The sequence below is a fragment of the Labeo rohita genome, chromosome 5, assembly GCF_022985175.1.
Source record: "Labeo rohita strain BAU-BD-2019 chromosome 5, IGBB_LRoh.1.0, whole genome shotgun sequence".
NCBI lineage: Eukaryota > Metazoa > Chordata > Actinopteri > Cypriniformes > Cyprinidae > Labeo > Labeo rohita.
The window spans coordinates 40046425-40068479 of NC_066873.1; the positions used below are offsets into that span (position 1 = coordinate 40046425).

At 33.7% G+C, this 22055-nt stretch overlaps 1 protein-coding gene across 4 annotated transcripts; it reads left to right on the top strand.

Annotated features, from left to right (window-relative positions):
• The first annotated feature begins 368 nt into the window (after positions 1-368).
• rnft2 (ring finger protein, transmembrane 2) lies at positions 369-20949 on the top strand. 4 transcript variants are annotated; one of them, XM_051110290.1, is made up of 11 exons: positions 369-475; positions 2695-2772; positions 4737-5107; positions 5865-5987; positions 6217-6293; positions 6833-6933; positions 7665-7818; positions 17139-17288; positions 17512-17577; positions 18412-18513; positions 18761-20949. In XM_051110290.1, the coding sequence occupies exons 1-11, from the start codon at positions 378-380 to the stop codon at positions 18893-18895; spliced, it is 1455 nt and encodes a 484-aa protein (XP_050966247.1). In that variant the 5' UTR covers positions 369-377; the 3' UTR covers positions 18896-20949. The 4 variants fall into 4 exon arrangements, with proteins under 4 accessions (XP_050966247.1, XP_050966249.1, XP_050966250.1 ...); XM_051110292.1 differs by lacking the exon at positions 369-475 and adding an exon at positions 555-674; XM_051110293.1 differs by lacking the exon at positions 369-475 and adding an exon at positions 999-1050.
• Positions 20950-22055: the final 1106 nt, after the last annotated feature.

Consider the following 22055-nt stretch of genomic DNA (forward strand, 5'->3'; position numbering starts at 1 on the left):
AGGCAGCAAAAACTTTTCAACACTGATAATAAGAACAATTTTGAATAATTCATCATTAGTAATAACTAAATAGCAAATCAGCATACTGGAATAATTTCTGAAGTATCATGTGACACTGAAGACTGGAGTAATGATGCTGAAAATCCGGCTTTGCATCATAGGAATAAATTACATCGTAAAATATTTTGCAAAAGAAAAGAGTTCTTTTAAATTGTAATATTATTTCACAATTTTACTGTATTTTTTAAAGAAATAAATGCACCCTTGCAGCCAGACTTGTTTTAAAATCTGGGATCCTCCCTAGTGGGGGGACAGCAGCATCAGCATCAACAACAACACCACTACACACCTGTTTGAGGGTGCTGGTGAGAAAGTAGATGAGCGACAATCCGAACACAACCCCCAGTACCCAACGCTTGCGCAAGAGCCGGCGGAACACCATGGAGGCGTTCTTCTGGATGTGCACCAGGTCCAGGTAGATGCGATGGAGCGAAATTAACAGCACTGGTGATCTCAGACAGAGAGACCCAGCTGATTCACTTAACACAGCATCTCTTGCATCATCAACACTCACTGTCACTGGCAGCGATCGGCTGGAGAATACGTATTATATGACACTGTTATCCGACACAGGCCGCCAATAGAGATCGATTGCCGACGTTAGTTGTCAAACAGTGAGTTTTATAAACATTTAACCCATTTTATGCATGAAATGTTCAGATTATACTTTGATAGGTCTCATACTGACAGATGGAGCCGCAAAAACAAACAAAACCAGACTGTTATCAATTCGATTCAAACGTGCGCGGTGTTAATCTAATTAACCGAATCTAAAGTTCGCGATCACGTCTATATTACGAGATTGATCGTAAATCGTTTTAAAAACGACAGTTGCAGAAATCTAGCTGCACAACAACAGCTCTCAACATGCGGAAATGCGGAGCAACGACGCGTCGTGATTGGCTGCTCGCCGTGTGTACTTCCGGAAACAAATCCATTCACATCCGCTCTACAACCTGCATCGTTGAGTGATGCTTTCATACTTCTAAGGTCTGTGTTAAACAATATCACGAAAAACAGCGGTTAAAGATTCATTTATACGTGTCTGTTGTAAGCTAAGATGAAGGTAAGATAATTCTGCTCGTTTCTAAGACATTAGATGAATGTTTATATCGGAAAAACCCACTATTCAACATGTAAAGGCTCATGTTCATTCATGACTTGTTCCAACAATGTTGACATATTAATTTTTACTTAAAATAATATAGTTACTATAGCTATTATTTCTAGTACATCGCTGTCATAAACTATTACCAACATAGAAAATTAAATAAATCTGTGAAACTGTAATTACCACAGTTTTCTTTTTCTTTCTTTCTTTCTTTCTTTCTTTCTTTCTTTCTTTTTTCAAAAGTTTTTGAACGGTAAGATTTTTAATGTCTTCTTTTAAATAAGTCTCTTCTGCTCACCAAGCCTGCATTTATTTCATTCAAATTTTGAAATATTTTTACTATTTAAAGTAACTGTTTTCTGTTTGAATATATTTTAAAATGTCATTTATTCCTGTGATTTCAAAGCTTAATTTTTGGCATCATTACTCCAATTACTACACATGATCCTTCAGAAATCATTCTAATGTTCTGATTTGCTGCTCAAAAACATATTGTTGTTATTGTTGTTTAAAACAGCTGAGTAGATTTTTTCAGGTTTCTTTGATGAATAGTAAGTTCAGAAGAACAGCATTTATCTGAAATAGAAATCTTTGTAACATTATACATGTTTATCATCACTCAAAGCATCCCAAAAAAACAAACATTCTTTTGAATGATTTCTGAAGGATCATGTGACACTGAAGACTGGAATAGTGATGCTAAAAATTCAGCTTTGATCACAGGAATACATTCAAATAGAAAGCAGATATTTTAAATAGTAAAAATATTTTACAATATTACTTCCTTTGCTGTATTTTGGATCAAATAAATGCATGCTTGATGAGCAGAAGAGAATTCTGTAAAAACATTAAAAATCTTACTTTTCAAAAACTTTCGACTGGTAGTGTAGGCTATATGTATACTTACGTTCATACATAGACAATTTTATGTTCATGTCATGAGATATCTTTAACTCTGTAATAAAATTTCTGTCATCATTTACTCATTTGTGTTTTTTGAAATGCTTATGACTTTCTTTCTTCTGTGGGACAAAGTAGGAGTCATTTATAGTTGTGTGTCTAAGCTGCTCTTTTCCATTAAGTGAAAGAGAAAAGTCTATCAAGCAAGATTTTCATTGAATAACACAGAGATCTCATGTGGCTTCAGAAGACTAGGAACACACCTACAAAGCAGTAGTGGACCTCTCCTTTTATTTTTTTTAAATATTGTTTATGGAGTATGAAAGCCTCTTGTCACAGTTTCATTTTGTGCAAGAAAGTAGCTCATTATAGTGGCTGCTGGTAAACTTCCCTTTTTTGTGTTCCACAGAAGAGATGAAGTCGTATGAACTGTCACTTACATATATGTCCTACAATTTTTATAATCTAAACATACAGTGTGTCACAGTATCCCGTTGCACTGAGTGATTCTATACAGTCTCCTTTTGCACAATTTCATTTTAATTGTTTTATGTATATACTTTGATAGACTGAAGTTTTTACAACAGTTTTCATAAATCTGTTTCTTTTTTGTTTCTTTCCAGTTTTGGAGCTGCTGGTGATAAAGTGGGTGCCATGCAGAGACGCCACAGCAGCAACACTGAGGGCATGCCGCCAGAAAGGTTTACTAAAAAACATGTTTATGTTTTTAAGACTAATTTCATTCTCATCCTACTCAAAAGAATGATTTATTTGGTCTCTCGTGTTTGGTTTTGATGTTGGTGGTCCCACCAGGCTTTCTGACCTGAACCATTCTTAGTTAACTAGCTTCACCAGTTAAGTCACTGTAACATGACAGACAGACTCAGGTAAAGTTACTGAATGCATAGGAATACCTGCGATTAATATTATGTTACCTTAGTTGTTCAATCATTTGAAAGAAATAAGATTTGCAATATTTTTGAAAGACGCCTCTTATGCTAACCAAGGCTGCATTTATTTAATCAAAAATACAAAAAAACAATAATATTGTGAAATATTACTACGCTTTAAAGGAACTGTTTTCTATTTGAACTGCAGTCTTCAGTGTCACATGATTTTTCAGAATTCACTGAAATAGTTTTTGTTTCTTAATATTATTGTGAAAGCCTACCTTTCAGAATTTTTGGTAAGTATTATTAAAAAAAGAAGAAAGGAATAAAGAAATTAATACTTTTATTCAGCAAGGACATCTTAAATTGAACAAACATGACAGTAAATAAATAAATGCCGATCTTTAGAATTTTATTTGATCAAAGAATTAAAAAAAAATCACAATTTGAACAAAAATATTAAGCAGCAAGAGCATTTTTTTTTTTAACATTCATAAATAATAAGAACCGTTATTATTAACAGAGTACCAATAAATAATAATTAGAATAATAATTAGAATGATTTTTGAAGTATCATGTGACACTAACATTTTAAAATGTAGTCAAATAGAAAACAGTTATTTTAAATTATAATATTTTGCAATATTACTGTTTGAACTGAATTTTTTATTACATAAATGCAGCTTTGGTGAGTTTAAGAGGCTTATTTCGAAATATTAAAATAAATATCTCTAAATATGTTAACAAATCAGTATTTTATTTTCACTTTTCTGTAATCACACCGATGTTATGTACACTACAGTAAGATTTTTAGTGTTTTTTAAAGAAACTTCTTCTGCTCACCAAGCCTGCATTTATTTGATCCAAGGTACAGCAGACACTGTACGTTTTTGAATTATTTTTGCTATTTAATTGAATGTTCTCTATTAGAATATTTATTAAAATATAATTTATTTATGTGATGTGATTGATCAAAGCTGAATTTTTTGCATCATTGCTCCAGTCACATGATCCTTCAGAAATCATTCTAATATTCTGATTTGTTGCTCAAAAAACGTTTATTGTTGTTATGATGTTGAAAACATCTGAGTGGAATTTTTTTCAGGTTTCTTTGATGAATAGAAAGTTAAGAAGAACAGCATTTATCTGAAATAGTAATCTTTTGTAAAATTATGAATGTCTTCATCTTCACTTTTGATCAATTTGAGGCATCCTTGCTGCATAAAAGTATTAATTTCAATAACAACTTCTCCCTCTCTCCAAAAATTATACTGACTTCAAGCTTTTGAATGGTATAGTGTATAATGTTACAAAAGCTTTTTATTTCAGATAAATGCTGATCTTTGGATCTTTCTATTCATGAAAGAATCCTGAAAAATATACTGTTTAAATCTTAATAATAAAAGATGTTTCTTGTACAGCAAGTCAGTATATTAGTATGATTTCTAAAGGATCATGTGACACTAAAAACTGGAGTAGTGATGCTGAAAATGTACCTTTGATCACAGGAATAAATTACATTTTAAAATATATATAAATAGAAAGCAGTTATTTTAAAAACTAAAAATATTTCACAAAATATTGCTGTATTTTGGATCAAATAAATGCAGTCTTGGTGAGCAGAAGAGACTTCTTTTAGTCTGAAAACTTTTGACTGGTAGTGTAGTTATGAGCTGTATCGGAAGCACAGCACTGTACCACTGATCCATCAAATGTGAGTCAGAATATCAGACCAGTGTATTGAAAATGCAGCCTGCTTCCTTGTTGTTTTGCAGGAACAGGAGTCAAACTCTCGGTTCAGAGAGCAGTCTTGATGAAGGAGGAGTGTTTGACTGTCTGAAGCCAGACTCTCCTACGTCGCCCCAGCAGCTCTTCTCTGGTCTGGTGGGCGTCTCTGCTGGGAACGTGTCCTCAGCTCCCTTCCAGGCCGCAGGGCTGGTTCTAGGTTCTCCACCGGATGTCTTCATCCAGATGACATCCTCATCGAGAGACGAAGGCTCTCACCGGACAGAGAACCCACCATATCTCCCTCGGCCTCCTCAGCACCATCATCATCACCATCATCATCATCACTCCGGGCAGCACCGCTCTTCTCTCCTGCATGCGGCCACCTCTGCTGAGAGGCACGGGGGCAGAGATGATGGAAGTAAGAGCTTTTGTGTTTACAAAACCAGTGACCACATGATCAAATATAGTATAATGATATATACACTACCATTCAAAAGTTTGTGGTTTTTAATGTTTTTAAAAGAAGTTTCTTAAGCTCACCAAGGCTGCATTTATTCGATAAAAAATACAGTAAAAGCAGCAATATTAAAATATGTGTATTGTATTTGAATATGTTTTAAAATGTAATTTATTCCTGTGATCAAAGCTGAATTTTCAGCATCATTACTCCAGTCTTCAGTGTTGCATGATCCTTCAGAAATCATTCTAATATGATGGTTTGCTGCTTTTTATTATCAATCATGATAGTTATTATGCTGTTTAATATTTTTGGTGCAAACCGTGATATATTTTTTACTTTTCTCTTATGAATAGAAATTTTAAAATAACATAATTTAATTGAAATTATAGTTTTTATAAATATTTATTTCACTTTTAATTTTAGTTATTTTAGTACTTCCAGTTAAACTAAATTAAAGACATTTTGCACTGGCAACTAGTAGAAATTAACATTTTTTTAAAAATATTTTATTTTATTTCAGTTAGTGTTTATTTATTTTAAATAACGTTTTTTAAATGTTTGTTTTAATTTTAGTTAACTGTAACTATAAAAATGTTAATAAGCTACAATTTGGATCAGACTTTGTTGACAGTTAAATTTGTTTTAAATGCAGTTATATATGTCTCAGTATTTGGCAATAAAGCCTGAAACTTCTCCTATAACTGCTTGTTTCCAGGTGATGATGCCTCTACACCAGCTCCTGCTCTCTCTGAGCTCAAGGCTGTGGTCACTTGGCTTCAGAGAGGATTTCCTTTTATCCTCATTCTTCTTGCTAAAGTCTGCTTTCAGCACAAGCTTGGTAGGTTCAAATATGAGCTGCCTTTGTTGTTGAATGCATTATCAAAATCACAGCTGTTAACATTGGGATGATGCTTTTTTTCCTGTGTGAGTGATATGCAATGAAAAGCTACTGATGTTTTCATAATGTTGGAATGAATATTTTAAAAATATTAATGTTAATAACTAGTGCAATGTTTTTTCAGCAGATATGCAAGGTGCTGAAATATGATTCTCTTTGCATTTCTCAGGAATTGCTGTTTGCATTGGAATGATCAGCACATTTGCCTTTGCTAATTCAACACTGAAGCATCAGGTGGCATTGCGGGTGAGATTCTGTTCAGTTAATTTTTATACTGTACTATAATTAGTCAAGTTATAGACTGTTTCAGTTCCTGCATTTACCCTTATGCACAAGGAGACATTTGCGTTTGACCTCAAGCAAGACATTTAGTTTAATTTAATTAAAAGAATTCTCTGAATTTATTTGATCAAAAATATATAGTAACTATTATATTTAATAATAAAAGTAATATTATGAATTTTCAGCATCATAACTCCAGTCTTCAGTGTCACATGATCCTTTAGAAATCATTCTAATATGCTTATTTGGTCCTCAGTAAAATATTTCTTATTAGCAATGTTGAAAACATGGAAACTGTACTGCATTTTTTTCATGCTTCTTTGATGAATAGAAACTTCAGAAAAACAGCATTTATTTGAAATGAGAATCTTTTGTACCATTTGAAATGTCACTTTTGATCAGTTTAAAAATCTTACTGACCTCAAAATTTATAAATTCATAAGCAGTGCTTGTTCTGTTCAGTACATGCCCATGTGTCTCATTGTGCATGTCTGTATTTTTAGGAGGAGAGGTCTGTGTTTACCACTCTCTGGATTATGATCTTTCTCGCTGGCAATATTGTGTATGTGTACTACACGTTCAGTGCAGAGGAACTCCAGAACAGGTACAGTATATTCATTCATTTCAGAGTCACCAGCATAACTGATTACATGTATCAAACATTCATCTGTTTTTATGTTATCTTGGTTTTTTTTTTTTTTTTTTGCCTTGTTCATTTGAAAAAATTCATTCACTCCATGTTGTTATTTTGCAGAGTGATCTCTCATTTTATGTTTGCATTTATCAGCATTTGTGAGTATTTAGTTTCCCATCATTTTTCATTATTCACTCTTGAATCATCTTTTAAATCAAAGCATTCACTGCTTATCATTTTTTGTTATGATTTCATATGCACTACTGCTCAAAAGTTTGCTGGATGTTCTCTCAGATAATTTTGAAATACAGTTCTTATGCTCAACAAGGCTGCATTTATTTGATCAAAATACAGTAAAACAGTAACATTGTAAAATACCATCATAGTTTGTTTCTGTTTTCTATTTCAATATGTTTTAAAATGTAATTTTTGAAAAGCTGAATTGCTTAGGAAACATTTCTTAGTCAATCAATGTTAGAAACAGTTATGCTGATCAATATTTTTGTAGAAACTGAAATACATTTTTTTCAAGATTCTTTCATGAATGGAAGGTTCAGAAGAACAGCATGAAACATTTTGTAACAAAAATGTATCGTAAATAAATATTGTATATTATCAAATTATGTGATTTGTATTTCAATTATATTATTGTAAATGACTATAATAAAATAAAAACAAAATATATGTATATTTCCCCCCAGCCTTCTTTTTGCGAAGCCAAACATCAACAGCTTTGATTTCTTTGACTTGATCTGGGCTGTTGGAATAACAGATTTTGTGCTGAAATATTTCACCATCGAGCTCAAATGCCTCATACTGTTCCTGCCTAAAATGATCCTCGCTTTCAAGTCCAGGGTAAGATGACAACTTTCCATGTTTTACATTACTTCTTCTTATGTGTACCATGTCAGAAAGTACAGTCCTACAGTAAATATCACATGCATATTGGTCGACCGATATGTAATTTTTATGCTGAAAAAAAAGGATAAAATTATGATTTAATAGAGAATAATTTTCACTTAGAAATTGCTAGTAAATTTCACAAATAATTCATAAAGAAAATAACACATTGAATTAAATGTGAAACATACTGCAGTAATTTTAGTTTTATTTACAATGTTGAAGAATAATTTTCTACAGTGTACTATTAGATGCTCATACCGATTGCTATTTATAGAGAAGTGGCTGATATATATGGGTCATTGTATAATTGTGGGTACATCTCATGTCCGTGAAGTATATTTTTAATGTATTTATCAATATAAACCCCTGATGCTTAATTTTCTAATTTTCTCACACTACTATATGTTGAAAAAACCATATCTTTTGTTCAAAAATGACATGCAGCCCTGGTATTCAGCTGTCCGGTTTTGTTAAGTTGCTTATTCTACTCTGCATTTAAGCATGAACATGACCTCAAATATAAATTCATTTCATAGTTTTGCCTTCAGTTAGATTAGATTATCAAGACATTTGGGTGTGCACTTCAAAAATAATAAGTATTTATTGTGATATAACTTGTTTTATTTGTGTCCGAAAAACCACTGTCAAAAAACCACTGTCCCCCCCCCAAAAAAGGAATGGTTTGGCCCATTCTCACATAATTTGTACAGTATGATGATATTTCCTCTAGAAGCACATGGATGAAACACTAGAAGTTATGTTCTCTCTCTTTCCCCTAATATTATAAACTAGCAAACCTGTTTCAAGAGTGGATTAATTAACTGCCAACAGTGTTACCCAAGTATTATTGCTGCAAATTTTAACAAGACAATTTAACTAAAACTTATGATTTATGAAAATACACTGACCAAAATGAATTCAACCCTTTTGTTTTGCCCCCATTTTTCATGAGCTGAACTCAAAGATCTAAGACTTTTTCTATGTACACAAAAGGCCTATTTCTCTCAAATGTTGTTCACACATCTGTCTAAATCTGTGTTAGTGAGCACTTCTCTTTTGCCGAAATAATCCATCCACCTCACAGGTGTGGCATATCAAGATGCTGAGATTGTCTGAGACCAGCCACCCGGACAGCTGCTGCAGCAATTGGTTTGCATAACCAAAGAATTTCTGCACAAACTGTCAGAAACCGTCTCAGGGAAGCTCATCTGTATGCTCGTCATCCTCATCGGGGTCTCAACCTGACTGCAGTTCATGGTCGTAAGCGACTTGAGTGGGCAAATGCTCACATTCGATAGCGTCTGACGCTTTGGAGAGGTGTTCTATTCATGGATGAATCCCGGTTTTCACTGTACAGGGCAGATGGCAAACAGCATGTATGGCGTTGTGTGGGTGAGCGGTTTGCTGATGTCAGCGTTGTGGATTGAGTGGCCCGTGGTGGCAGTGGGGTTATGGTATGGGCAGGCGTATGTTATGGACAACGAACACGGGTGCATTTTATTGATGGCATTTTGAATGCACAGAGATACCGTGACGAGATCCTGAGGCGCATTGTTGTGCCATTCATCCACGACCATCACCTCATGTTGCAGCATGATAATGCACGGCCCCAAGGATCTGTACACAATTCCTGGAAGCTGAGAATATCCCAGTTCTTGCATGGCCAGCATACTCACTGGACATGTCACCCATTGAGCATGTTTGGGATCCTCTGGATCGGCATATACGACAGCGTGTTCCAGTTCCTGCCAATATCCAGCAACTTCACACAGCCATTGAACAGGAGTGGACCAACATACCACAGGCCACAATCAACAACCTGATCAACTCTATGTGAAGGAGATCTGTTGCACTGCATGAGGCAAATGGTGGTCACACCAGATACTGACTGCTTTTCAGACCCCCTCGGACCCCCCCAATACAGTAAAACTGCACATTTTAGAGTGGCTTTTTATTGTGGTCAGCCTAAGGCACACCTGTGCAATAATCATGCTGTCTAATCAGCATCTTGATATGCCACACCTGTGCGGTGGATGGATTATCTTGGCAAAGGAGAAGTGCTCACTAACACAGATTTAGACAGATTTGTGAACGATATTTGAGAGAAACAGGCCTGTTGTGTACAGAAGAAAAAGTCTTAAATCTTTGAATTCAGCTCATGAAAAATGGGGGCAAAAACGAAAGTGTTGCATTTGTAATTTTGGTCAGTGTATATTTCTAAACATACCATATGCTCAGTTCTAGACTTCCATGTTGAGTATAGGCCCAAAACACTAAAAATGTCAACTGAGTTACCTGTCAACTGTGTCACCCAGTAAAGGTAACATGGTGGACAGTAGCAAACACACATGGTATTTTATGCACATATTCCTACAGATCACCTTTATTTATAAAGCACTTTATACAATATACATTGTTTCAGACCAGCTATGTAGGGTGATGTCTGGGTCTTTGGGAAACAGGAAAACTTTTTTTCCTCACATTGTCAAATTCTAAATGTCCCCCTAATTATAGAATTACCCATTTAGTGTGGTGTGTCACCCTGCCTTGCATACAGATACAGACTATTTCAACAAAGTAAACCTTTATTTGTGTGAAAAATATTCATGTCAGTTCTGTTTCAGCTCTGTTTGATGAATGTTTGATTCTTCTGTATGTTTGTAATGCATTATTTTTTATGGTCTAATGGGCTCTAAATCAATCCTTAAGCAGATAAAACTGCTTGAAACCTGCAGGTTCAGTCTAACTGTATTGAATCCCTGCAGTGTTCATGTGTTAGCATGATGAACATTTGTGATTAGGGAGGAAATCCCGGGTAGTTTCGGTCAGTTCCAAGACACCAGTTCAAACTGGGTGCAACTGGCGAGTTAAACCTAATAAGGGGAAAAAAAAATAAAATAGTGTGTCGTGTCACCCTGCCTTGCGTGGTTGGCTGCTTGGAAGGCAGTATGTGAGCTCATTGGCCCACTGGGGCTAGGATGAGGTCACCTCTCTGAGGAACACAAACACACACACATACACACGCGCGCGCTCTTACACAATCACACATTCATTGGAGTGACAGTATGGTCTATTACAGCAGGAGCCGTTCTGTAAACACATCACGCTCTGTAATATTGCGGAATCAAACATATGCAACCTGCTCCAAACCATTTGTTTGAGTCAAACACACACTTTGTGTCCGCATCTGCCAGGATAATCTGACGGTTTCTGTTCCTCTGACACTCTGTTCCAGGAACTTACCCCCAGCCATAACCACCCCCTGAAACAAAACGCACACTTTCCACCTCCTGTATCATGCCCAGGTGGCGCACTTTCAGGCAATGATGTCATGGTCAATGTGTCAGGCTTTCCGCTGACTTTCCATGCCCAGCATCACCACAGCTACAAAGACACAACACATACACGTGCATCCATACATGTCGGTATAACCTCTTTCATAATCGCAGCAGCAAGTCTGTGCATGTCAGTATGAACTCACACTGTCCATAACACTTCATTGCACACGGATATGAGGACCAAGAAACCTAGTGAGCTGCCCTTTTGTCTACTACCAATATGGTTATTTTATTCAATTTGCTATTGGCAGAATAGTCCAACTGTAATACTACTTTTTTTTTTTTAATAAAATGATGCTTATGACTGATATGCAAGAATATTTGTTGATATACTATCATTCAAATATTTGGGTTCAGTAAGAAATTAATGCCTTTATTCAGTAAGGATGCATTAAATTGATCAAAAGTGACAGTAAAGGCATTTAAAATTGTACAAAAAAAAGTCTCTTTCAAAAAAAAAAAAACTATTAAGCAAAAAATATTAAGCAGCCCATCTGTTTCCAGCATTAATAATAATATGAATAATATTTTTTATTTATTTGAGCATTAAATCAGCATATTAGAATGATTTCTAAAGGGTCAAATTTTACAAAAAAGACAAAAAAAAAAACTATTAAGCAAAAAATATTAAGCAGCCCACCTGTTTTCAACATTGATAATAATAAGATTTTTATTTATTTATTTATTTTTTTTTTTGAGCATTAAATCAGCATATTATAATGATTTCTGAAGGTTACAATTACATTTTAAAATATATTACAGTAGGAAACAGTTCTTTTAAATTGTAATTATATTTCAAAATATTTTTTTTGCAATAAATGCAGACTTCTTTTTTTAGTGTTAAAAAACATTTAAAAAGTCATACCTGATTATGTTAAACGTTCACTAGACGATTTCATATTTCTTTTGTCTTTTTCCTTTTTTTTTTTTTTTTTTTTTTTTATAACTTTTTCCTGTCTTTTTCATAGTCATCACATCTTTTAAAGTTTTAGTAATGTTAATGTAAACTTTTTTTTTTTATTTAGTTTATATTTGTAGCAATAACCAACAATACACTGTATGGGTGAAAATTATTGATTTTTCTTTTATGCCAAAAATCATTAGAATATTAAGTAAAGATCATGTTCCGTAAAGATATTTTGTATCCAAGAAACCTAGTGAGCTATCCTTTTGTCTACTACCAGTATGGTTATTTAATTTAACTTGCTATTGGCAGAATAGTCTAACTGTAATACTATTTTATTTTTAATAAAGTGATGCTTATGCTTGATACGCAAAAATATTTGTCGATGTGCTACCTCAGATGTTTGGGTCCGTAAGAAATTAATGCCTTTATTCAGTAAGGAAGTAAGCATTATATTGATCAAAAGTGACAGTAAAGATGTCAAAAAATGTCTCTTTTGAAAAAAAATTAAGGTTCTTTGATTAAAAAAAAAAAAAAAACCACAAAAAAACAACGTATTATGGTTTCCATAAAAAAATTAACCAGCCCAACTGTTTTCAACATTGATTTTTTTGAGCATTAAATCAGAATATTAGATTGATTTCTGAAAGATCATGTGACACTGAAGACTGGAGTAATGATGCTCAAAATTCAGCTTTCCATCACAGGAATAAATTACATTTTAAATATATATTACAGTAGGAAACAGTTATTTGAAACTGTAATTACATTTCAGAATATTGCTGTTTTACTGTATTTTTATCAATGAATGCAGACTTTTGTTAGTGTTAAAAAACATTTATGTAAAGTCATACATGATGATGTGAAATGTTCAATACACCATTTCATATTTCTTCGTCTTTTTAATTTTTTCCCCTACTTTTTTCCCCTCTTTTTTTCATAGTCAACACGTCTTTTTAAATTTTAATAATGTTAATTTAAACTTGTTTTTATTTAGTTGTATTAGAATTATTACTTTTTATTTTGCAGAACAAGTGGTGCTTTATTTCTGTAGTTTATCCAGAGAAATATGTGACCTTGGTCCACAAAACCAGTCATAAGTAGCACGGGTATATTTGTAGCAATAACCAACAATACACTGTATTGATTTTTCTTTTATGCCAAAAATCATAAGAATATTAAGTAAAGATCATGTTCCATGAAGTTATTTTGTAAATTTCCTACCGTAAATATATCAAAACTTAATTTTTGGTTAATATGCATTGCTAAGAAATTCATTTGTACAACTTTTAAATGCATTTTCTTAATGTTTAGATTTTTTTAGTTTTCAGATGATGTATAAATCTCACTTTCAAAAGACTGACCCTTATGACTGGTTTTGTGGTCCAGGGTCACATATGGGAAACGTAGTAATAAATATATACATTAATATATAGTGTATATATTTGTTGCACAAGCTCATTGCTTTGTTAACCAGCTAATTGAGTATTTTTTTTTTTTCTGTAAGCTTGATCTCGTTTCTTCATGTGACTCGATTATGACCAATTTCAATTTGCTTCTCCCATTATTCTGAATGACGTGCTTTAAATTCCGAACTGAAAGAAAATTTATATTGTGTTTTGCATATTAAAACTGACGGAGAGAAGAACTAGGAAATGAGGGTCAGCTTTAAACTCAAGCCTCCCATATGAGAAACAGATGCAAACAAGTTAAAAAAAAAAAAAAAAAAAATCTTATGTTGCCCTTTGATAAATTAAACCGTTTCCCACCCTGAGGACCTCCTCATGTGTTCGATAATTGTTTTCTTCATTGTTGTTTTGAAATCACGGACATGGCTGATAAGACTAAGAGGAAATGTGCTGCTCCCCCATGATGCATTTGGCTCAACTTTTCAGTCGTTGGATGGATTCCAGCTCCAGTTTGTCTAATCGCTAAGTGTGAGAGAGTACAGGGCTGCAGGGACTCTGGCTAAGATGAATTGCTTGCGTTTGGAGGTTACAGATCTCCGTCAGTCAGCTAGCAAGCTCCCCAACAGGGTGATTAATCGCTGTCAGGTGGAGTCCAACAAGTCATTACGCATCCTGTGCAGTCACTAGTGTCAGGCCGTCAGCACTTGATGTGGGTGATTACGACTTGAGACACTCATCTGGAGTTTCGCAAGAAGATTGTGGATCTAGGATTAGTTATAAACACAGATCTTTGTGAATAATAAAAATCAAGCATTTTGTTTATTATTCATACACTACCATTCAAAAGTTTGGAGTGGGAAAGATTTTTCAGTGTTTTCAGTCTCTTGTGATCACCAAGGCTGCAGTGATTTGATCAAAAACACAGTAAAAACAGAAATATTGTAAAATTTTATTACAATTTTAAATTACTGTTGTATATTTTAATATATTTTTAAATGTAATTTTTTCCTGTGATGCAAAGCAGAATTTTCAAAAATTGTTGTGTTGAAAACAGTTGTGCTGCTTAATATTTTGTGGAAACTGTGATAAATGTTTGTTTTTTCTTCAGGATTCTTTGATGAATATAAAGTTCAAAAGAACTTGTTTTTTAAAATAGAAATAATTTGTAAAAAATCTAAACAATTTCTTCTATAAAATGCATATCTCTAAAGAAAATCTGATTGGTGCTTACTTGTTTTTTTCATTGGTTGCTGTGAGGTTGCTAGACGGTTGCAACAGTTTCGTTTTTTTTTTTTTTTTTACTTATTTAATCTTTGCCAAGTGAAAGAATTTGGTTCAAAAAAGTTCAGAAGTTTGGTTTGGAAAGGTTTTTATTAGGGTTTTCATTCAATCTCTTATGATCACCAAGGCTGCAGTGATTTGGTCGAAAACACTGTAAAAACAAACATTGTAAAATTTTATTACAATTTTAAATTACCATTTTATTTTTTTATATTTTTTAAAATGTAATTTATTCCTGTGATACAAAGCTGACTTTTCAGCAAATGATCAGCAAAAGCATAATCTGACAACTACAGGTCACTGTGGCATCTGCAGAGGAGCTAAGCCCAACTTAAAAAAAAAGCCTAGAATAGAATATTACGAAATATAATGAATTTTAGATATTTGATAAAAAGGAGAACTCATAATGGGGGCATGTTTTGCAATGCATTTTAGATATCTGGTGCAATTTTGAGGCTGATTTTGTCTTGATATTTTAAAGCTTTGTTGTTTATGTTTGAAGCATTCTTGTTTTGTTGTGTTATTGCAGACGCTACGCCACATGACGTAGCTCAGCGTGGAAGTGTTGAGTGTTACCCTTTGACACTGAAATTAGATGAGTTTTACAGTTATCCCGCTACTTTTTTAATGTTCTGATTAGGGTTTGGGAAGGGTGGGCTTGTTACATTTTATGTGGGTAGCAGGTGTACTGCGTTTCTGCCAGTTTTGTTTGCCACGCTGTGAAATTGCCAGGAGAGCGCAGAGCGCTGGACTGTGGCCATATTTCGGTAGAAGAACACCCCCCTCCATGTCACAGCATCTTTAAAGCTTGAGGGTAAGATGTTCACAGTTAATGAACGAACAGATGAGATGAGACTGGGATCTTGTTCAAATTCAGCTAGAGGAAGGATGTGTGGATTGGTTCAGTGCTGTCATCTCATGCCGCTGTTCGAGTATCGCTCAGTTTGTAAAGATATTGTTAAACAGTTGGGCGCCATTGCTGGAAGTCTTACAAGCATCATAATGAAAGGAGCCGATAAACAAGTAGTTAATAATAGTGATAAAAATAATGAGTATTATAATTATGATTAGTGTTATTTTCATTATATTATTATGCTAGCTGTTTTATCCTATGGTCAAAACACATTTATCCCTCAAGCTTCATGAATATAATAGATTTTAAATCAGATATGTTGTTTCAGATGATTATTTTTGAATTATGATTAGTCTGTATGATTTCATAAACATCTTCTAAAAAAAAAAAAAAAATTGTATTATATTATTATGCTAGCTGTTTTATTCAGTGGTCAAAACACAAATTTATTCCACAAGCTTCATAAATATGGTCGGTTTTATAACAAGTATGTTGTTTTAGATTATTAATTTTTAATTAAGATGAGTCTGTATGATTTAACAAACATTTTCTGGATAATAATAATAATAATAATAATAAATATAATAATTATAATTAGTATTATTTTTATTATATTATCATGCTAGCTGTTTTATCCAGTGGTCAAAACACAAATTTATCCCACAAGCTTCATAAATATGGTAGATTTTACAGTATATTGTTACAGATGATTCATTATTAATAATGATTAGTCTGTATAATTTAATAAACATTTTCTGGAAACTAGTAATAAATTATGATAATGCTAGCTATTATCAGTTAAACATTTAGTGGATATAATAATGTCTTCTTCTTCTTCTTATAATTATTTTCCAAAAAAAATGTTTTAAAAAATATTAAATCGTACCTGGCGGCTTACCATAATTAAAAATCAGTCATCTAAAACAATGTTTATTATAAAAACCCATCATTCATGAGGCTTGGGGGCTAAATGTATGTTTTAATAATTCTAATCATTAATCTTATCATTATCTTAATCCACTAAATCAGAAAAAATAAAGGTAAAACAGCTCACATAACAATCATAATTATTATAATACTATAACAATATAACAATAATAATTATAATAATTTATTATTAGTAGTAGTAGTAGTAAGAGCAGTAGTAGTAGTAGTAATACTAGTATTATATCCACTGAATGTTTATCAGATAACACAGCTAGGATGATAATAGTTTTAATTATCGAACAGATAGTCCTGGATGTTGGTTTAAAACAATGTTTCCAGTTTTCTCACGGCACTATGATTAGAGATGTGAAATATAGAAACGCTAATCTTAATAATGTCTCTTTCGGTTGATTTTAATCTTTTTAACCTTTGTGGAAAACATCTCATGTCTGAGCTGCTCTACCACTGCAGAAGAATTCTTTCATATGAAACTGGAGCTTTGATCAGTGGTTAAGCTGAGACGTTTGGATGTAGATCTGTATCTGTGTGTAACTTTGCAGGGGAAGTTTTATCTGCTCATAGAGGAGCTGAGTCAACTCTTCAGAGCTTTGGTTCCCATCCAGCTGTGGTACAAGTACATCATGGGTGAAGATCCATCCAGCAGCTACTTCCTGGGGGCAACACTGATAATCATCTACAGCCTTTGTAAGGTAGTCTATCTGATTTATCTTTTCCATTAATAATCATGTTTTTGAAAAGTAATTAATTTCCCCCCCACACCTTTTCAAAAAGGGTCTTTATGAGCATGAGATAAATTTCATGTGGCGTTGCACTTCAGAGCCTTTCAAAATTTTTTTCAGGGCTCATTATTCAGGTAATCTTCTCGGTTTTGTGTGCGTGGGGCATTAAATTATTTATTTTGTTTTCTTCCAGTCATTTGATTTGTGTGGAAGAATATCTGGCATTCGGAAAGCATTTGTCATTCTCTGTAGCTCACAGGTGAGTGCTGTGTTCTCCTAGCCATTATTAATGTATGTGACACACATATAGGTCAGATTTTTGAAGTTGAGATTTATACATAATACATTTATACATATACATACATAGGATAAGACGATATTTGGCCAAGATACAACTATTTGAAAATCTGGAATCTGAGGGTGCAGAAAAATCTAAATATTGAGAAAATTGCCTTTTAAAGTTGTTCAGATGAAGTTCTTAGCAATACATATTACTAATCAAAAATTAAGTTTTGATATATTTACAGTAGGAAATTTATAAAATATCTTCATGGAACATGATCTTTACTTAATATCCTAATAATTTTTGGCATAAAAGAAGATTTGATTATTTTGACCCATACAATGTATTGTTGGTTATTGCTACAAACATACCAGTGCAACTTATGACTGGTTTTGTGGTCTAAGGTCAGATATATACTGTATATTAGAGGTTGAGCATTTTCAGGGCTGATGCTGATACCGATTATTACAGATCAAGTAGACCATTCAGATCAAGATTACATTCATCAAAGAATCCTGAAAAAAATCTACAAAAGTGTTAAGCAGCAAAATCAGTTTTAAACATCAATAATAGTAATAAAGCAGCAAATCAACATATTACAATGATTTCTGAAGAATCATGTGACACTGAAAACAGAAGTCATGTCATTGAAAATTCAGCTTTGCATCACAGGAATAAATTACATTTTAAAATATATTCAAATAGAAAACAGTTGTTTTAAATGGTAATACTATTTCACAATTTTACTGTTTTTACTGTATTTTTGAGCAAATAAATGCATCCTTTATGATACATGCATGTGTTTCACAGAGTTACGGTACGAGAGCCAGTGCTCAGCAGTGCAGTGAGGCCGGGGATGTATGCGCAATCTGCCAGGCTGAGTTTAGAGAGCCAGTCGCACTGCTCTGTCAGGTAAAAGACTTTTAATCTTAAAATAAAACAGGATGTGATTCAGCACATCAGACCACAGTGACCCAGATTTTAATGATGACAGTTGTCATTTAGCTGATGCTTTTATTTGATTCCGCTAGTAGTAGAATGGCATTCAAAACTATTAAAAACACTCACAGCTTCATGAGCTTCATCCTTTGATGCTGTTTAAACAGTATTGACGTCGTTCCCATGTGTAAATGTGTTTTGATGTGTTGTCTTTCTGCAGCATGTGTTCTGTGAAGAGTGTTTATGCCTGTGGTTTGACCGTGAGAGAACGTGTCCGTTGTGTCGGTCATCGGTGGTCGAAACTCCGCGCAACTGGAAGGATGGCACAACGTCAGCACACTTTCAAATCTACTGATTGGAGATCCAGCTGAATAATGAAGGTTTTCAAGTCCACTTGAATCAGATAAAACGTGTACCATGCGTACAAGTTCCTGTTTGTACTGTTGTTGTATAATGGGAGGTGTGACAATACGTTACGTCGTTGAATGTCATGTACTATTGCAGAGATAAGTGTTTTTGTCTTCTTATACATGCTTTTCAACATGTAAAACTTAGGTTTTTAATATTATTATCATTAAGCATGATAATCAACTGTTTTGCAACACTTTTTTTGTTATTTAAGTTTAAACTGAAATAAATAGTTAAAAAAAAAAAAAGAAAATTTGCTGAGAATACTGAATTTCAAGCCATACAGGATGTAGATGTGATTGTTTCTTGATTAGAGCAGATTTGGAGAAATCTAGCATTACATCAGTTGCTCACCAGTGGATCCTTTGCAGTGAATGGGTGCCGTCAGAATGAGAGTCCATACAGCTGATAAAAACATCACAATAATCCACAAGTAATCCACACCACTCCAGTCTTATCAGTTAACATCTTGTGAAGTGAAAAGCTACATATTTGTAAGAAACAAATGTCTTGATGGAATTTTTGCTTTAATCCATAATATTGCTTTCTTCAGTGAAAAAGTTGCCCCATCTGAATCAGGAGAGAAATATACACAGATCAAGTACCATTTACAAACAAAAATGACTTGGATTACTGAATTATTGTGATGTTTTTATCAGCTGTTTGGAGTCTCATTCTGACGGCACCCTTTCACTGCAGAGGATCCATTGGTGAGCAAGTGATGTACTGCTAAATATCTCCAAATTTGTTCTGATGAAGAAATAAACTCATGTACATCTTGACTGGCCTGAGGGTAAGTTAATTTTCAGCAAATTTTCATTTTTGGGTCGACTATTCCTTTAATCTGACATAAAAAGACGTAACCAGATGAGACAAGCCTTGCAGCAAATTTACTATGGGTAAGCCCAGTTAACTGTGGTAAAATCACTATAATCGTCTCATTGGTTTATCGCTTTTATAATATCATGCCATTACATTATGTTCTGATAACAGAGATAAGGCTTTTGTCTTCTTATACATGCTTTTTAACATGTAAAATTTAGGTTTTTAATATTATTATCATTAAACATGATAATCAACTGTTTTGTAACACTTTTTTGTTATTTAGAATATTAAAACTAAAGAAATAGTTCACCTAATAATGAAAATTGGCTGAAAATACTCCACTTCAGGCCATACAGAATGTAGAAGTTTGTTTTTTCATTAAAACATATTCAGTCAATGTAGCATTACATCACTTGCTCGCCAATTGATTCTCTGCAGTGAATGGGTGCCGTCAGAATGAGAGTCCAAACAGCTGATAAAAACAGCACAATAATCCACAAGTAATCAACACCACTCCAGTCTTATCAGTTAACATCTTGCGAAGTGAAAAGCTGCATATTTGTAAGAAACAAACGTCCTAATGATGGAATTTTTGCATTAATACAAGTCCTCTATCTATAATATTGCTTTCTCCAGTGAAAAAGTTGTCCCATCTGAATCAGGAGAGAAATGTACACAGATCAAGCACCACTTAAGCAAAAATTACTTGGATTGCTGAATTATAGTGATGGTTTTTATCAGCTGTTTGGAGTCTCATTCTGACGGCACCCATTCACTGCAGAGGATCCATTGGTGAGCAAGTGATGTAATGCTAAATTTCTCCAAATCTGTTCTGATGAAGAAACAAACTCATTTAGATCTTGGATAGCCTCGGGGTGAGTGCATTTTTAGCAAATTTTCATTTTTGGGTAACCTATTCCTTTAATCTGATGTAAAAAGACGTAACCAGATGAGACAAGCTTTACGGCAAATTTGCTATGGGTAAGCTCAGTTAATCACCATAATTGTCTCATTGGTTTATTGCTTTTATAAAATCATGACAACAGTAATATGTTTAAAACACTGATGCTGAATAAACAATTACATTAATAATACAAAATAAGTAGTTTTTTAATCCCATTTGTTTCATAATGACATTTAAAAGACTTCTCTGTGTATATATTTAAAGCCTTTTTATTTTCATAAATGACAAAATTCACAATATCAAAATAGCAGAGGTAAAACATGTTTAAAACACGTGGTAGTAACGTAAACTATAAAAGATTGTAGCTTATGTAAACATCAGTAGCATGCCCTTTGATTCACATTTCGCATGAGATCTCATTCATGTCACATTTCTATATTAACACTGACACAAACAATCAAGCCAGAAGCCCTTTATAAAAAGTCTAAAAAAAGATTTGTCTTCATTTGTGTAAACATCAAGTTCAAATACACTTAAAATTATTCTACAGTATAAATATGCTTTCCATTGAGAAGAGTACAGTGTAAAAAGGAAAAAAGTCATAAATATCTCATAAAAACAAGGAACAAAATCACAGCTCAAGATATTGAATGGCATAGTCACTTACAGTAGCTTATAACTAAATGTTACAGTGCATTATGCAGAGGAGAGGTTTTGGTAGCAGTGTTTTTGGTAGCTCTCCTCTGAAGATTGACCTTGATTGATCGTGTTTGAATCATTTACAGCTTTTGCATATCCAAAGCACCCTCAGCACAAACTCAACTGTAAGCTCATCCAAGTTGACGCAAGGCTCCTATTGCCACGGTGGTAGAAAAATTTCCTTGCAAACGCCAAGGGACAATGACATCAGCCTTTTATTTTGAAAGGTTCCCCAGGAGACTCACTGACTGCTGGGTTTGACTGCACTGACCTTAAGACTTCTAAGCAAACAAACGTGTACCGAATGACGTCGGCTCGCGGTGCTTCGGTAATCGAGTAGACTTCGGGATGAAGCATTGGTTGTTATGAAAAGTGATCGGCACGCTTGTAATGTACAGCACGGATGCGTCTGGTGTTTGCGTGTTTCCATTACAACACTACTGCAAATGTTGTGTGATATACATGGATGAGAAAACATTGACCCACTGTTTGCATGGCAAGTTTCTACAGGGTGCAGACGTGACCGGCACCTTCTCCTCTCATCATGGATCATCCCAGGAGAGTCTGAAGATTCATCTAGTGGAGGGAATAATGGGAATTAGGCTGAGTAATGTACCAAATGGGCAAAAAGTAAATTGCATTCATTAATTTATTAAATATAAATCTTTAATATAACTTT